Here is a 16,741-nt window from a genome sequence, read left to right on the forward strand (position 1 = left end):
ATACAACAGTACAGCATGAAACTGTACAAGGAATCTACCACATTTATAACAGCAGCAGTGTGCAGTTATCTCATTTGGCCACTATACACAACTGAATGTATGAGAGATCTTATAATATAAATAATTAAAAACTTGTCAATATGGCCACATTGGAATAAATTTCTAGATAGTGTCAAAACAGTTGACCCTTTCATTTATTACACTTGTGTAAGCAGATATGTACAATGGATGTGGGTTTATGAGTATGCGTTTGTGTGTCAGCTTAAAATATATACATATAATAAAAGAAGCAAGTTTGACAAAATGCTATTATGATTTCATATCATTTATAGATATGTGAGAGAGTATTGTCTGTGTAACCTTTGGTGTGAATAACATCAAGATGAGACAGAGTCATCATTTTCTGTAAATAACATCAAGATGAGAGAGAGTCATCATTTCTTGTAAAATACCTTTTGAAACAATTGCAAGATTTATTTCTAAAATACTGAACCAGTGTTTAGAAACAAAGTAATACCTGAGTGAGTGAGTGGCTAAGAAAATGACACACATATGCTTAAAAAGGTAACATTTTTCTACAGTAAAGAATATTTTGTTTAAAAAAAAGATGCTATATAAAAGAATAGGGCAGAGAAAGATGGATGCAGAGTGGGGACAGTGGGTTGGGGCAGCAGGGACATCTTGACAACTTTGATACTAATGGAAACAAGTTAAAACTACCAGAATGAGATTTTCACTCTGCAGCGGAGTGTGCGCTGATATACGTTAAAACTAATTAAAATTAAGAAATAATTGTTCTTATTACTGTCTATGATGGCATTGTAAAACTTGCTTTCATGCTTTTGTATTAGTAGGTCCATAAATTTACACGTCAGTAAATTTGTTATCTGTGACATTTCAGTATCACATATGGAGGCTGCTCCTCATAAGACTGAATTTCTCAGTTTATTTCTGACTGCAAATATTTCAGTCAATTGCCATGGGCAAGCACCACCTTGGTATAAAAGTGCCACTAAATAAGGAGGATATTAAACTAGGTGGCAAATACTATACATAAAAATAATGACATCAAATGCAGAACTGTTGCTGACCTATAATACACCCATTTTTCTTCAAAATCTGAATGAAAATGCAAATAAAAAGTAAAATCTCATAATAAATTCGGAGAGAATATAACCTTTATTCACATTTGTAGATGGAGAACAACTTTTCAAAATGGTTCATAATGAATTATTTTACCTTCACTGCCCTTTCCATGTGTGAAACAATAGATCAACTCACTTTTGAATCTCATTTGTCCTCAGGAATGATAATTCCTGTTTTAGATTATAGGATTCCCAATGTAAATGACTGAGAGTGTAGGCAATAACTGCCCATAAGAGTAAAGTGACCAGTGGCCAACAGACACTTAACATGAAGTGATGACTACTAGGATTTTGGAAATTGATTCTCGAGAAACAGGAAAATTTTAAAAATGCAGATTATTCAAAAACTTCTGTGCATAATTTCCTCTCTGTTGTCACAATGAACAAATGAAAGGGCCAGTTCTATTTAGTAAGGATTAATTTGCTTACTCATCTGTTGTGTTTTCAAATTTACCACATGCAGGTAGTAGTAGTTCGATATGCATGGTTAGAATATACTGTCTACTATATAAATTGCTTTGTCTAATTATATGTATGTCCTCATATTTGAATTTAACCAAATGTATAACATACAATAATGCAAAATATGCTCTTGTGTGTTAGCAGTTTCTACCACCGAACCCTTCAAATGTTCGAAAGCTTAATAGCCAACATTAACTGTTGCAGGGCTCAATAGCCATCATTAACTGTTGTAGGTCTATGTGCCACTCCATCTCTAAGGTGGGTGATACCTTATCATGAAGTCTTTGTTTACATGCAGTTCATAGCATTCCACTGTCATAGTGAATTTGAAAAGTAATTATAAGTTATCTTGAGATGGAAGACAACAATGTCTGTCACTCAAATATGCACTCAGATGGTGTGTAAGTTGGAATACAACAAAGTGGATTAATAAATGAATGTTAATTACCAGGTGTCATGAGCTGCCGAAGCTTCCTCCACAGCATGTTTTCATTTTGAATATCATCAAACTCACACAGTTGACACTAGAACAGTCAGTACACAGTTATTTATTATTTTAATTGCAATATGAACCTAAGGGCCTGCAGTTTTATTAGTGTTTGAATCATGGATTATGAAACTGAAGCAGAACAAATTTAAATAACCTTTTAGCTACAGAATGAAACAGGAGATAAGACCTCTATTTAAGATATTTTGTAGGAAGTAGAAGTTCAGCAACATGTAGTGAAATGAAGACAGTTGTAAATCACTTCAGAAATGTGGTAGCAATAATAAGAGTCTGCCGTACTGAGAGAAGTTTTAGGTGCACAAGCACTCTTTCAAATCTAATTTACCAGTTTTTTTGCAGCTTCATAGATTGGTTCTGAATAAAAGGACCATGTGAACTAACATATCTTGTTGGAAAACTGAATGTACACATTTTTCATGTGTGATGATAAATGTGTTAGCAAAGGAATGCTGTGCAGCTTTTGTGAATGTATCAGTGGCAGAAATAATAAAATATGGAACACACCACATATAACACGTGTAAGAAAACTTGTAATTTTAGGAAGTTACATTCAACCAAAGGCAAGGTTACCCTGCACAATGTAAATGATCCTACAAGAAAATAAAAACTATAGATATGTAATTCTTTCATAAGATAGCAGAAGAATGCCACAAAACTGTTTTTATGGTCAACTAACACAAAAGGCAAGTCGCTATCTCATTATGTTGCACATACACACACACTATGACATATTTGTGTTTCTAAAACATACTATTATCATTGATAAGCTAAAACTGTGAACTCAACTGCGAGCACACTACATGTGTTTCATGAAGTCACTCACTGTAACTCAGATACCATCTGTTATAAATGTTCTCTCACTTTCCTTTCTTATTGTACCCCTGTGTAATTAGGTGTAAAATTTGTGCATTACAAGCATCTCATCAGACCTCTTTCACAGCACAAATTTAAATGGCCATCGTAAGCAATGGTTAATCATCTTCTCAATGATGGAGGTCAGAGAACTGTGTATATTTCACACAATGCTTCTGTGGACCAAATAAGTGAGACAAAATGAGTGTCTCAGTGACATAACATAATGAAAGAACATAAAGTTGTGTTGTGGAGTAAGTAGAACAAACAAGCTAACAATTTTAACACAAAAACTTCTTGTACTGTATATGAAATAGGAGAACAAATTTCCATTACATGGTATTGAGCATTCACTTGAGCACATCTTCTCTAAACCACAAAAATCAAGCTGATCACTGCAATTGTTTTTGTCAAATGCCATCAAGTGCCTGAAAGGGGTCTGTAATGACACAGATATGATATCCCTTCATTTATTATGAAACTTAAAACTATGTTTCACTGTCCACCATAGATTAGATGCTTTCTATTGCCATATTTCATTGTTCTCCTTAAGAATGAATACAAGTACTAACAAGCAGCGTATTTTAATCATGAAATCTGTTAAAAGTGAAATGTGGAACATTCTACAAGACTGGACCTGTTATGACACTTCCAAAAAACTTTCTTTGAAATATCATCCCCTAATTCATACTGTTAACATTTTTTGATGAGTCCTATACACTTAACCTGACACTCCTCCTTTATTGTGACCATAGAATTGAAACTGAAGAATTATTGCAACTTTACAAAATCAAGGTAACTGTTATTTATTGTATTCTTTCATAAAATGACTGGCTTAAAAGCAAAAAATATAACAAAAACATAAACAGACAAAAAAGGAATAAGAAAACTTAAAAGTCCTCACAAAATGCACCATATATAAGTATCCTTAATATTTATCATGAGCAAATTTTTTCTGTCACTTGTACAGTCTTTTCATAGAACATAAATCGATCACAGATGATTCTTAGTCACTTAAGTTTAATATGAAAATCGGTAACAAACAATAAATGGAAAAAAACAATCACAATAACAATGCTACACAAGAAATACAGAATTAAGTTACAATATTGTGCAATAATTTTGTAAATAGTTTCAAAAGCTGACTAACAGCTGTGGGTTTGGCTTTCTTCTGTAACACCAACTACCATACTACCCGTGGACATCTACAATTGCTTCAAGCACAGAAGTAAACGAACCAACATGTCACAGAGTGTAAATGAATTTTGAACATGTCAACATTATCCACTAAAATTCATGTTGATACTTTCTGTCATTTTGCTACTATAAATGAAGATTTTTAGTAATATTTCAATCTGCTATTGAACACTGAATTACATTTTAAGTAATAATACTCAGAGAGAACTCCATAACTTTGGAGTTTCTTGCCAGCATATTCAAACCTCATCTATATCAATGTCTCCAGACACAGATCATGTTGCACGCTGGATGGATATTGTGACACTCCAATTATGGCACTAGGAAACAGAAAACACGTAGACTGCAGAACACTTTGTGAATGATACAAACATCAAATGTTTCATATCCTTCTTGACTCTACAAATTCTGTGCTTACGTTACAAAATATTAAGTCACACTACTAAGTCTCCTCACATAAGGATCATATAACAACTATGTTAGCATCCTAAATCTCATTTACCAAGTTTACACTTACTGTTATTTTTAATACTTTGTTTCACAGGTGACAGCATGGTAAAAACTGCAGTGACTCAAATTAATCTCCTTGATATGGTTACACTTTGTGCTGTACCTTCCTTAAATTATGGAGTATGAGAAGCTAATTTCAATATCAAGACGTACTAATATGCAACAATGAAATTCAAAATTATCAAAGATACAATAAAAACAAAAGAATCTTGGAATCAAAGTAACTATATATGCTTAAAAAAATGTTCAAAATACTAGCACTGCATTTGTGCAGCCAGTAAACCAAATCCTGATTTTAAATGCTTTATTAAGTTTTAAGGGAGCATAAAGAGAAGATATTGCAAGGCTTACATACATAAATCTAATTTCTTACAGGTATATGTTACATATTCTGCAGCATTAAGAGCTGAAAATAGTTTCATACCACATAACAGAGTAACTTTGGTTATAGCCTGCCAACAAAAAAAGCTTCTCAAATTATGTACATGACAGTGACAGTCCCCATTATAATACATGAAGAGTAGTCTTGTAATGCACCAGTCATATTTAACTTCTACACATTCTAAATTTTAAATTATCAATTTACACTCACATTTCTAACAGAACAGTTCTTAACAGCAATTTCTCATTTATACTTAGCAACCTCAATTCATGTACTCACTGCATCACAAGTAAGGATGTTACAGGTTACAAAAATATCACTTATGGGTTCACAACCCCTTTTGCATAGTGAAATCCAAACACCAAAACGGATGGTTTCCTTCACTAACATCTATACAAAATTCCATCTTCATGCAATATTTGACCACCATTCTCATGATTTCAGCTTGTGGGTATCACGATGTATATATTTTAGAAAATTATTTTCTTCCCATAAAACCATACTATGATGATGTTGTTTCCTTACGAGCTGAGAAAGAAACTATTGAGCGAATTCCTTTCACAGATGTCTGCAACATTAAAATACACATTATGCATGAAACAGAATATGTAAATACAGCAGAGTGCGTTTTACATAAATAAGCATAATTGTAAGGAACAATAACTGTATGCAAATAATGATCATTTATGTCTTCACAGTTACATCCACCATTATATTCCCTAAGCCACCAAGCAATTAGTGAGAGTGAAGTTCTTTGCGCTAATCTTCTTTGCTTCTTTTACCGTTTCATTCATAGGAGGAAGAAAAGCAAAGAAATCCTCTGCCCAAGCACAATGAATGAAAGCCATTTTCGTGCATGAAGGAAAGTAAACTTGGCTGCATGGAGGATAAATATGTCTTCAAAGTTTATAGGGAAGTATGCTGCTACTTGTTTCTTTTTCTTAAGAATAAAACTAATTTTATTCAAAATCACAATCCATAATTTTTTTGAGAGCTTTCACTCTCATGCAGAAGAATAAAAATATTGCAAGAAGTTTAACATTATTTCCTATACACATTTTGTTTATCAACATTAACTGTAAATTGTGTTATGGTAGACTATTGTCATTAGATTCAGTCACAACAATTTTTATGACAGCATCTGACGATGGCAGTCTGCTAAAACGCATAATTTAAAGTCAAGATGGATAGATTAATACAATGTAAACAATTCTTACTTTGTGTAACTGAACCACGATTGCTGACCTCCATCAAGAAATTTTGTCTCTTATAATGAAAAAATGGTAACTAATAACCAATGTGATTTTACACAGTGGAAAGAAAATTAAATATTTACACTTCATGTAGGAGTAATAAAGGCATTAAATTTTTGTTTATCTTTACTTTAGTCCTAAATTACCCATTACACTCAATATTTCTCATACTATTATAGGAACTCTAATATCCTGCCTCTCGAGCCTTATGGAAACTGACTTAGGGAGCAGTGGCAATAGTATCTGTGTAGTAGACAGTTCTCCACCTGCAGTGGCTGCAACTAGAGAGGTCATATTAAACATGTTGTTGTGCAGGGATGGTTGTTGATACGGTACAGTAAATTAATACCTCACCCTGTGACTGGAGCAACAAATCATATTTTGCTGATATCCACATACAGCTGCCATCTTGTCTTTCTGGACTCTGATATTGGAACTATGTGTGTGGTGGTGTCTCAGACAATTCTGGGTTTTGTTCACTGGTACTTGTTTGAGCTCACATTACTCGCAATCATACAATTTGCTCTCTACTGTGTGCCAGTCTTGGTATATCCACACTACCTGGTTCATGGTGGTGACCTGCCTAGTTTGAGTCAGATTATAACAAAAAAGTAGTGATGAGCAACTCAAGTGCTTGTGTGTTATTAGTGCATCATGGACACAAAGGTTATTGAATTGTGGCAACAGCAGCTGATGCCACAATACAACAACAATGGAAACAACACATGTAAATTCAAATACAGTTTGACACACTATGGAAACAAAATACCAAATAACTGCAATGCTTAGCAGAACAGCACAATGTTACATCAACAACATCAGCACCAATGGTATCTCTGCCAGCATCGTCAAAACCTACATTGAAAGGAAATTTGGAATACATATCTCCACTGGTTTCTGCTGTTTTGCGAGCCTAGTAAAATTTATGACACTTATGTTCAGTCTGCTTAGTTACTATCTTCTGGCAGCCACAGTTGTGAGCTGGTTCACAAATTACAACCATTTGGACAACCTAGCGTCCAGCTCCATAGCTGAGTGGTCAGTGAAGATGGCTGCCATGTGGAGAAGCGAGGTTCTACTCCCAGTACTACCAAGGCTGTTTCCTTGGTGGGACGACTGGTACAGGGTTCACTCTGCCTTGTGATGATAACTTAGGAGTTACTTCACCAAGTAGTAGCGGCTCCACAGTCTGGAAAATGGCCAGGAGAGTGGTGTGCTGACCGCATGTCCCTCCACACTGCATCCACATGATGCCGCAAGGCAGAGGATGAGACGTGGCTGACAAACATCCCTTGGGCCTTCATGGCCTGGTGAGGAGTTTGTACACAACCTAGTACATTGTTCAACATCTTGAGTAGTTTATTGTCCAGTCATTCCAAGATTCAAATGCATGTAGTGGCTGCTAGCCTAAATTTCAACTAGAGTCAGAAGAAAGTGAACCAGGCATACAAATCCTAGTTGGTTGACCCATAGAAGCTTGGTCAAAAGTGTAATTTTCTATGCTCACAGTGAAACACACTTATAAGAAAGCTTTAAATCAAGACGTGGTTGCATGTTCTAGCTCCTGGCCAGAAAGTTCATGCTATCAGCCATAGAAAGTCTGTTCCTTATTTAAGGAAGGTTCTTCACATAGCTCAGTCAACTGAATTTGCATCAATAGCAAAATATGATTCTGATGTTGACTTTGACATGGCAAAGGTGCAACCTAGACTACATCATTCCCTAAAGTCAACTGATGGTGGGACGATGTCATCATCTGTATATTCTGCGGCACTATCACACACAGATACAACTTAATTAGGAGTTTGGTTAGAATTTCCACCTCCTTATCATTCAAGAAAAACAGTGGCATTGTGCAGAAAGAAACTGTAACAGTAGTAATAGTTGTCATAGTGATGGTTTGTGATGTGTAGCAAAAAAAGAATACAGTCACAATTGGTGTAACTGTTAACAGTGCAACACTATGTTTTTTACTTGCAACAAATGTGGGTACAAGACCAGTATCTGTCAGAGCCATTCGTGGCCAGTGCCACAGTTTAGTACTGCACTGCACAACATCATCCCAGTAGTGACAGTAGAAACCAAACTCTACTCGACGTGATGACCTCATTACTCATCAACATCAGGGCTATGGATTTTCAACTGGATACTGGAGCTTCCATATCCCAATTTAAAGCTGAAACATACTGTCATATTAGCTCACCAACTATGTCTTTTGGTAACACACAGTAATATCACTGTTGCTTCAAAAGGGCCAAGTAACAGTCAGTGTTATGTATCAACATATATGTAGACCAGAAACAGGGTCTTCACAAGTAGCAACTAACGTTTTTGGTTTAGTTGCCTTTGCCAGGTTTGGTTTTCAAATACAAGAATCAGTGGACTTCATATCTAATTCTATTGCATTTAGTGATCTGGAAAATTTATTTATGAAATCTCTGATTTAATTACATCTAATCTGGGTTGTGCACAACACTTTGACATGCACATATCATTACAACCTAATGCTACTTGTCTATGTTGGGCCTGTGCGTTTTGATATGAAGGAGAAACTAAATTGTTTAGAGGCATCACATTTTGTGATACCAGACACATTTAGCCAATGGATAATGTCCATGGCTATAATTAAAAAACGTAATGACACAATTCATATATGTGATGACTGTAAAGCATCTATCAATGCTCAGTCTAATATGGCAGCATGGTCGATTGCCGAAATATTGTGTCCTATGCACACTCATACCAGGCTATTCACCCGAGATTTATTTCGCCAGTCTAATATAGTTGTTTGTTCAGTTCCATATGTAGAAGAACTACTAACTAAGTTACAAGGGAGCAGTTCTATTCTACAATTGAATTAGGTGACACTTAACTGTAATTACAATTATATGCCAAATAAAAGCGTTTTATTAGTAAACAATGGGCCTTTCAGGACATATCAATACAAATGATCACCTTCTGGCATTGAAAATGTTCCCATGATATTTCAAAAATACTAAGTACAGTTTACATAGATAGTATCAATAGTTGCAAACTATTCAGATAATGTTATAGTTATTGTGTCCATCTAGAAGCAACACCTCTACAGTTAAAAACAACTGAGTCAGTCAGCTTAAGCAAAATCTGTACAATTTAAAACAAATGAGTCAGTTAGCTTAACTCCAAATTAAATAAGTGATCTTTTTTCTGACTGAGTGTTCAGTAGTTCAGTACCTCAGCCACATATTGAGTAATTCTGGTCTCTGACTTACATCTGTCCACATACAAATAATTGATCATCTCCCTGTGTGCTAAGACTTAAAGGAACTCATGTCATTCTTTGGTACACTTAATCACTAATACAAATTTATAACAAATTTCAGTGATTTACCACTGTCAGACAGATTTCATGAAGATAAAATGGTGTTCAATGTTTGCTCCCTGCCTGACCACATGTACACCCAGAAAATGTTTAGTCCTGGTTACAGATACTTTCCAATTTGGGATTGGTGAATTTGTCACACAAGCCCCCGATGGCATGCAACAGTCAGTTGTATGTGCCTCTAAAATACTAACAGCAGCACAAGTGAATAAAAGTCAAATAGAAAAGATGAAACTGACTGTTACTTACACCACCAAAGATTTCTATTTTGTACAGATAAGAGAACTACACCTGGTTACAGACCACAAACCCATTGTTTACAGAATGATAAAAAGATTGAAGACACAATGGATAATCTCCCTGTCACTGCCTGGGAGGTGTCTAGACTCACAGATTAAAATCCATCACTCAGCAAAGTCGTACATTTGACAAGTTTTGATTGTCTGGAGGACCTCCTTAAAGCTACACATCCAGCACTAATGACCTATTTTTTGATGTGCCATTAACTTAATGTCAACCAGGGCTACTTCTGCTGACCACAGAAGAGTCCAAGTGCAGGGAGATGATCCCAGCCTCTCATCCTTGGGGTATCATATTAGGCACACTATGGAATGATGAAGATGAAGGCTTTGGCTAGGTGTCATGTAGATTGGCCAAGTATTGACATCAACATCAAATGTATGGCCTGAGCCTGCCAAACATAAGTAGGGCTTCAGTCAGGTTGGACATTACATTTTTCCTCGTGGCCTACTCTCTATAGCCATGGGACTCTGTGTGTATCAACTTCACAGGTCCATGCAAGTGGGCTAGATGGGTATTTGTGTTAGATTCTCTCCCTAACATAACATATGGTGCCGTTGACACAGAGGGAGCAGCACACGCTATTGTATCCAATAATTGGCCACACCAAAGGAAAGGAATAACACATCTGACCACCACTTCTCTGAGTGGTTGTTCAGAATGTTCAAGGCCCAAATGCACAAGATGATGATGAGGATAACACTCCTCGTCATAAATTCACCCTCATACACAGTCATAGTCCAGCTGAGATGTTGCACGGTCACATCTATTGAATAGTACAGCCTGACCCAGTCTTCACAGTGATTCCCATATAAGCATAAGGGATCTTAAGTCTGGACTCACAAATATGGCCATACAAAAGACTGGACTCAAAGGGTCATCACCAGTCATAGAGGGTGTCAACTGTAAAGTAACAGCCATGCAAGATCGCCTTGTGGTGCATTGAAATCAGCTCCAGACATGATATTTAAATGATGTTAGGCCCTTGATCTGATCTTCTCAGTGCCCAACTACTCACCTGACGCTATCAACACTGCTGGATATGCCTTGATACGGTCCTAGTCCAAAGTGTCACCACCCAGACACTACCCACCAAATCTCCTTTCCTTCTTCTCTGGTGAAGCATAGGTACAACCTCTGTCCACCCACAGGCCCAATATGCTGAGGTGACCACAGGCAATAAACTGTGAGCAGACCATAGAGGTTGAACTGATGCTCCATGTTGTCAAAGTCACATCACTGACAGAGTGACAAGTCCATCAATCTCTGGCTTTCCTAAGATGCTATGTCACTGGTTCCTCTTTCATCCTGAGCCACTTAAAGTGGGGAATGGATCCACCATTCCACCACTCTATCAATGTGGAAATCAAATAAAAGAGTTGCAGCAATAGTATCTGCATAGTAGAGGGTACCACACACACTCCGTGTAGGGATGCTTTGTGAATAAAACTGTCTAGATCACATCTTTAAATTGTTTTAGCTAGTGTCATCATCAGATCAAAACTCCGAACTTCTAAAATAACATTTACTGTCAATAACAACTCAGTGATACTGAGACTGAAGTTATTTTACAAATTCTAAGTTTTGATCTCATGGTGGCAGTAGTCAAAATGACACAATAAATAAAAATTATTGCATGATCTAGATGACTTTATTCACCAGACAGCACATGGTCTGCTACAGGAAACAAATACGCAACCCAGCATCAGGATCACTAGTTCTTATTTTGACATTTATGCTTAAGGTACTGTGGCATCCAAATACTGCTGTCACCTTGCCTTACTGGACTTGAAATTTGATTTTGAAACACCGATTGTCTGTCTCATTTTTTTAGCCGATTAAAGCTTTCTTCATTGGTACTGATTTGAACACAAGCTATAAGCAGCCATAATGTTCAGTTTCTGCTTGCTTTTCAGAAAGCAACTTTGTGTCAATCTCCGTATCCATATGCTAAATTTCAATTTATTGCTCATAACACGTAATTTTACATGCATCTGCGTTTTCAACTAAGTATAAAGTTTTTACAGTTATAATTTTTTTCCTTTACATTATTTCTTATTACATTATAATTCATGATAAATTCAAGTTATAAGGGCATTTCTGGTTAAGCCACTGTTTGACTTGCTTTTTAAAAGTATTCCCTGTCAATACCTTAACTTCATTTGGTAACAAGTTATTAAAAACAGCTCCTTTGACATAGGGGCTTTTCACTATTAGAGTTAATCTTCTGTTAACCATATGAAAGTCTTTTCTATGCCTAGTTTCATAGCTGTTAATATCGATGTTTCTCTTTGTGATCTTAGTGTCTTCTTTCACTAGCATTATAGTTTCTAGTATATACATGGCATAAACTGTGAGAATATTGTGTCTAATGAATAGGAGTTTGCAAGAAGTTCCTAGTTTTACATTTGCTATGACCCTCAAGGCTCACTTCTGCAGCACGAAAACCCTTTTCATATTAGTTTGGCATGTCTCTCTCTCCCCCCCCCCCCCCCCCCTTCCACCAACCCACCATACTACTCCATAAGACAAAAAAGGGTAATCCATAATATACAGTCCTTAGGGTTTCAGAATAAGATATGGTGATAATGTTCTTAATACATATAGACTGGGTGTTATTTTTTTACAGACATAATCAGCTTGCTACTTTGATTAAAGTCGATCATCTATGCATAAACCCAAGAATTTACAATCTGTACAGGTTTTGGTAGAATTTCATCAATCACAGTATTTTGTCTGTTTGGACCATTTGGTTTAAAATGAATAATATTAGTTTTTTCTATGTTTACTTTTAGGTTGTCTCTTTCAAAGTGAGCTCTTGCCTTTTCAATAAAGTTATGTATCTCTTCAACTGGGCTGGGTTCCTTGTCTGTATAGCAGACACCAGATGTATTGTCTGCATACATAGTGATTAACTGCTTATTGTCAAGAGGACTCGGGAAATCATTTACATAGCATATGAATAGGACTTGAACTAAAATGGAGCCCTGAGGAACACCAAAATGTGTATTTCTTATACTTGAACCTCTCCCCTCCAGTATTTCTCCATTAGAATATATAATCTCCATGCACTGCTGTCTATCCTTTAAATATGCTTTTAGCAATTGCATGAGTTTTCCAGTGACATCATTCTTTGCAATTTTTGATAAGTGCATGTAATGGTGTACTCTATCAAAACCCTTGAGAGGTCCAGGAATACTCCTGCTGCTTGGGATTTTTCATTTATTTTTTCAAGTACATGATGGACAAATTGTACTGCTGCTGATGTGATACTTTGACCTCTTCTGAAACCTTGCTGGAAGTCACTTAATATGTCAGCATTGTTGTAATGTTTCAGGACTTTTTTAAAATATTATTTTCTCTATCAGTTTGCTGAAGTTGAAATTAGGGCAATGGGTCTGTAGTTCTCTACATTCTGTATTTCCCCCTTTTTGTGTACTGGTTTAACTACAGCCCATTTCAATTTGTCAGGGAACACACCACCTTCGAGAACACAGTTTATTAGATGAACTAGTGGTTTCATTAGTTCATGTTTGTATTTCTTCAATAGATGTGGAGAAATTTCATCTAATCCTGCTGATTTTTTGTTTTTGAGACTATCAATAAGCTGCAGAATGTCATACATGCTTACTGCTGGTAGTGTACTGCAGTTCTGTTTGTTACTAGACTCAAATGTGCTGTATATCCTGTTTCATAGAGACATCATTTTCAACAGTATCTATGAAGTAATTATTACAAATATTTCTGACTAGAAGGGGATCAGAGATACCTTCATTATTCACAGTTAATTGTACATTATTAATTTCAGTTTCTTTTTCATTGTTTCTGATTTTATTTACAACTGACCAGCAAGTCTTGGAAACATTATTGAACGTCATATCTATTGGTTGATTCTTTCCAATTTTAATCTCCTGACTTCTTTGTGGTACTTATATTTGTACTGCTTGAAGAGTTTTTTATGTAACTGTGAGTTAGTCAGTCAGTGCAAGCTATTCATGTTTTCCATTTTTTCTTTTGTTTTAAAATCTAATAGCAGAGGTTTTGATTTTCAAGGTTGATTTTTCTGGATACTCACTTATTTAAATGACATAGCTCTATTTAAGTACTCAGTCAGAATTTATGTGAACATGTTCCATTTATTGTTGACCCCAATGGTGGTCACAACTTATTCCCATGATTCCTGGCTTAAACTATGTCATAGTGTAGCAATGTTGTTTGCAGATAGTATTCGCCTGTGCTCATACACTTTTCTTGGTTTGAATTTGGTATTATATTTTAGCACTAGTTTTTGACTTAAATGATCTGAGAGGTGACTATTTATGATGTCTGTTGAGATGATGTGGTCATAATTTGTGATAACATGATCAATTGAACTACTATGTGTGTTTAATATTCTGGTGCGTACTAGTCCAAGATCTTTAGCCCCATAAGACAGGATACGATGTGTAAAACATTTACTCTCCTGACCATCATGTAAAGTGTTTTTGTTCAGATCTCCCAGTATGACAAGATTTACACTTCTACAACCTGACATTAATCAACTTAAAACTCCACCAAGTGATTTGACATAGAAAGGAACAGTGCAAAATGTGACTTTAAGAACTGCAATTTCGAAATCTTTGTCAACACATAAATTGTTCCCCCATAGCACATTTTCTGTGGTGGTTACGAACTTACATTTTCTTGAGTAGATTGCAACACCACCGCCTTTATTATGTGTTCTGCAGTAGAACATAGCTAGGTTGTAGCCTTCTAATTTGCAATAGTGAATGTTGTCCACTGTTTTCTGGTGTTCTGTAATTATTACTACATGTGGAGATAGTCCTGTGATAAATGATTCAAAAGCATCTATTTTGTAACCTAAATCCTGTACATTATAATGTAAATGTAATAAATTATTCTCACATGGACTAAAGGTAAATGCGTAGGATCCATTTAAGGCTCTTATATTTCAACATACACTTGTATCTGGAGTTGCACTGGTAGAAGGTTTTATTGTCCTGAAAAAACATCGCATGGTTCATGATAGTGACCAGCATAGTTTGTGTCAGGTTGTGATACTACAGGAAGAATCTTTTATCAAACTTAACACTGAGTAATTTGTTAAATAAAGAGACAAACAAATCATGATGAATAGCTGGTGATCTTTAAACTAAAGGTAAATGCGTAGGATCCATTTAAGGCTCTTATATTTCAACAATACTTCATCCTGAATGTAACTGTAGTTTATTTATGAGTAAATCTATATATGGGTATTTATAAGCAAATATATATGGATGTAAAAATATATAACACTTACCTTTTTCTTTGAGCCATTTAAGAATTCTTTATACATTTCAGATCTTAAATACCGCGAATAGCTATCACTTTTCATCAAGTGATAAACATGTGCCTGAAAAAGAAAATAATGCTTGGCTATTTTGGCAATACAGTGCTACTGAATAATATTCAGCCTGCAAACAAGCATCAGGAAAATCATACAACAGGCTTTATATTAGTCTTAAGCAATTTTTTTCCTTTACCTCTGAACACACACACACACACACACACACACACACACACATATATATATATATATATATATATATATATATATATATACACACACACACACACACACACACACAGGGTGTATCATAATTAATGGCGTAAATGCATACAGTTGAAAGTACATTATGCTAGAAGCAAAAGCGTCTCAGTAAACATAGGGTCGAAAGTACATACCTTAAGAGCTACAAGCAATTTTTCATCTTTGATATCGTGACGCAAATCTCTTCTACTGGAAGCTCTTTGCTTTCCATATTTTGGGAAGTGATAATCAGCAAAGAGTTGCAGTAGAAGAGATTTGCTTCACAGTATCAATGATGAAAAATTGCTCATAGGTATTAAGGTATGCATGTTCGATCCTAGTATCTGCTTCTAGTATTGCGTACTTTCAACTGTATGTGTTTATGCCATTAATTATGATACATGTGTGTGTGTGTGTGTGTGTGTGTGTGTGTGTGTGTTTACAAAAGAAAATGTTCATAGCAATTATGAAGGTATCACAAACTTTTAATCTCAAAAGAAAAAGAATGAAATGCAATGACATGTGTGATACACTGATCTAAATGTAATTACATTGTTGTAGTTCTTATATTTTAAAAAGTAAGAACACAAAGAGAGTTTATTTACAGCACAAAGCAACTGACAAAACAATATAAAATATCTGAAAAACTTGTAAACCCTAATGTCTACATCACAATTCAAATATGGTTTCAGCTGTATTGGACAACATATCACCATCTGTTTCCTTCATCTGCTTTTAACGAAACTGCTGAAATTTGGTGTTAGCCAAGAGGTTGTATCAATGGTCTTATGGAAGCAAAAAATCCAGCAGAGCAGCCTTTCCACATAACAAAATTAAAAATCAAAATAGGATACTAGATACACACTAATTGCCTAAGTATGACAAATCATTATGGGTGATCTAGATTAACTGTCAAGATGCCAAATAAAATCAATAGTTTTGTAAGATCTGCTTAACAGTCTAAAATGTAGGCAGTGTTTTTTAAATGGGCTCTAGGTGGCTGTTAAAATAGATCATTTACAGCAAAATGTCTTATATGATCCTGGCAAAATTTCCTTCTTCAACAAGGAATCAAAACATAGCTAACTAAATTGAATAGCAGCAATTCAAAATTACTGGAGAAATTTCATGCTGCTACCAGTTTGAAGAAAATGGTGGTAGCCAGGTTTTAGAATGGTGAAAAGTAATCTTCTGTCAGCACA

General features: G+C 35.4%; 1 protein-coding gene across 2 annotated transcripts in view; it reads right to left on the reverse strand.

Moving 5' to 3' along the window:
- Positions 1-4,893: 4,893 nt before the first annotated feature.
- The window catches only part of LOC124554711 (regulator of G-protein signaling 7), a 268,534-nt gene continuing 256,686 nt past the window's right edge, over positions 4,894-16,741 (reverse strand). For both annotated transcript variants that reach the window (XM_047128349.1, XM_047128350.1), the window contains 2 exons: positions 15,270-15,362; positions 4,894-5,624 (listed from right to left, as the gene is read on the reverse strand). In XM_047128349.1, the coding sequence (XP_046984305.1) occupies positions 5,559-5,624; positions 15,270-15,362 (159 nt within the window). In that variant the 3' untranslated portion in view covers positions 4,894-5,558. The remainder of the gene's footprint in view (positions 5,625-15,269; positions 15,363-16,741) is intronic.

This window comes from Schistocerca americana, chromosome X, assembly GCF_021461395.2.
Source record: "Schistocerca americana isolate TAMUIC-IGC-003095 chromosome X, iqSchAmer2.1, whole genome shotgun sequence".
NCBI lineage: Eukaryota > Metazoa > Arthropoda > Insecta > Orthoptera > Acrididae > Schistocerca > Schistocerca americana.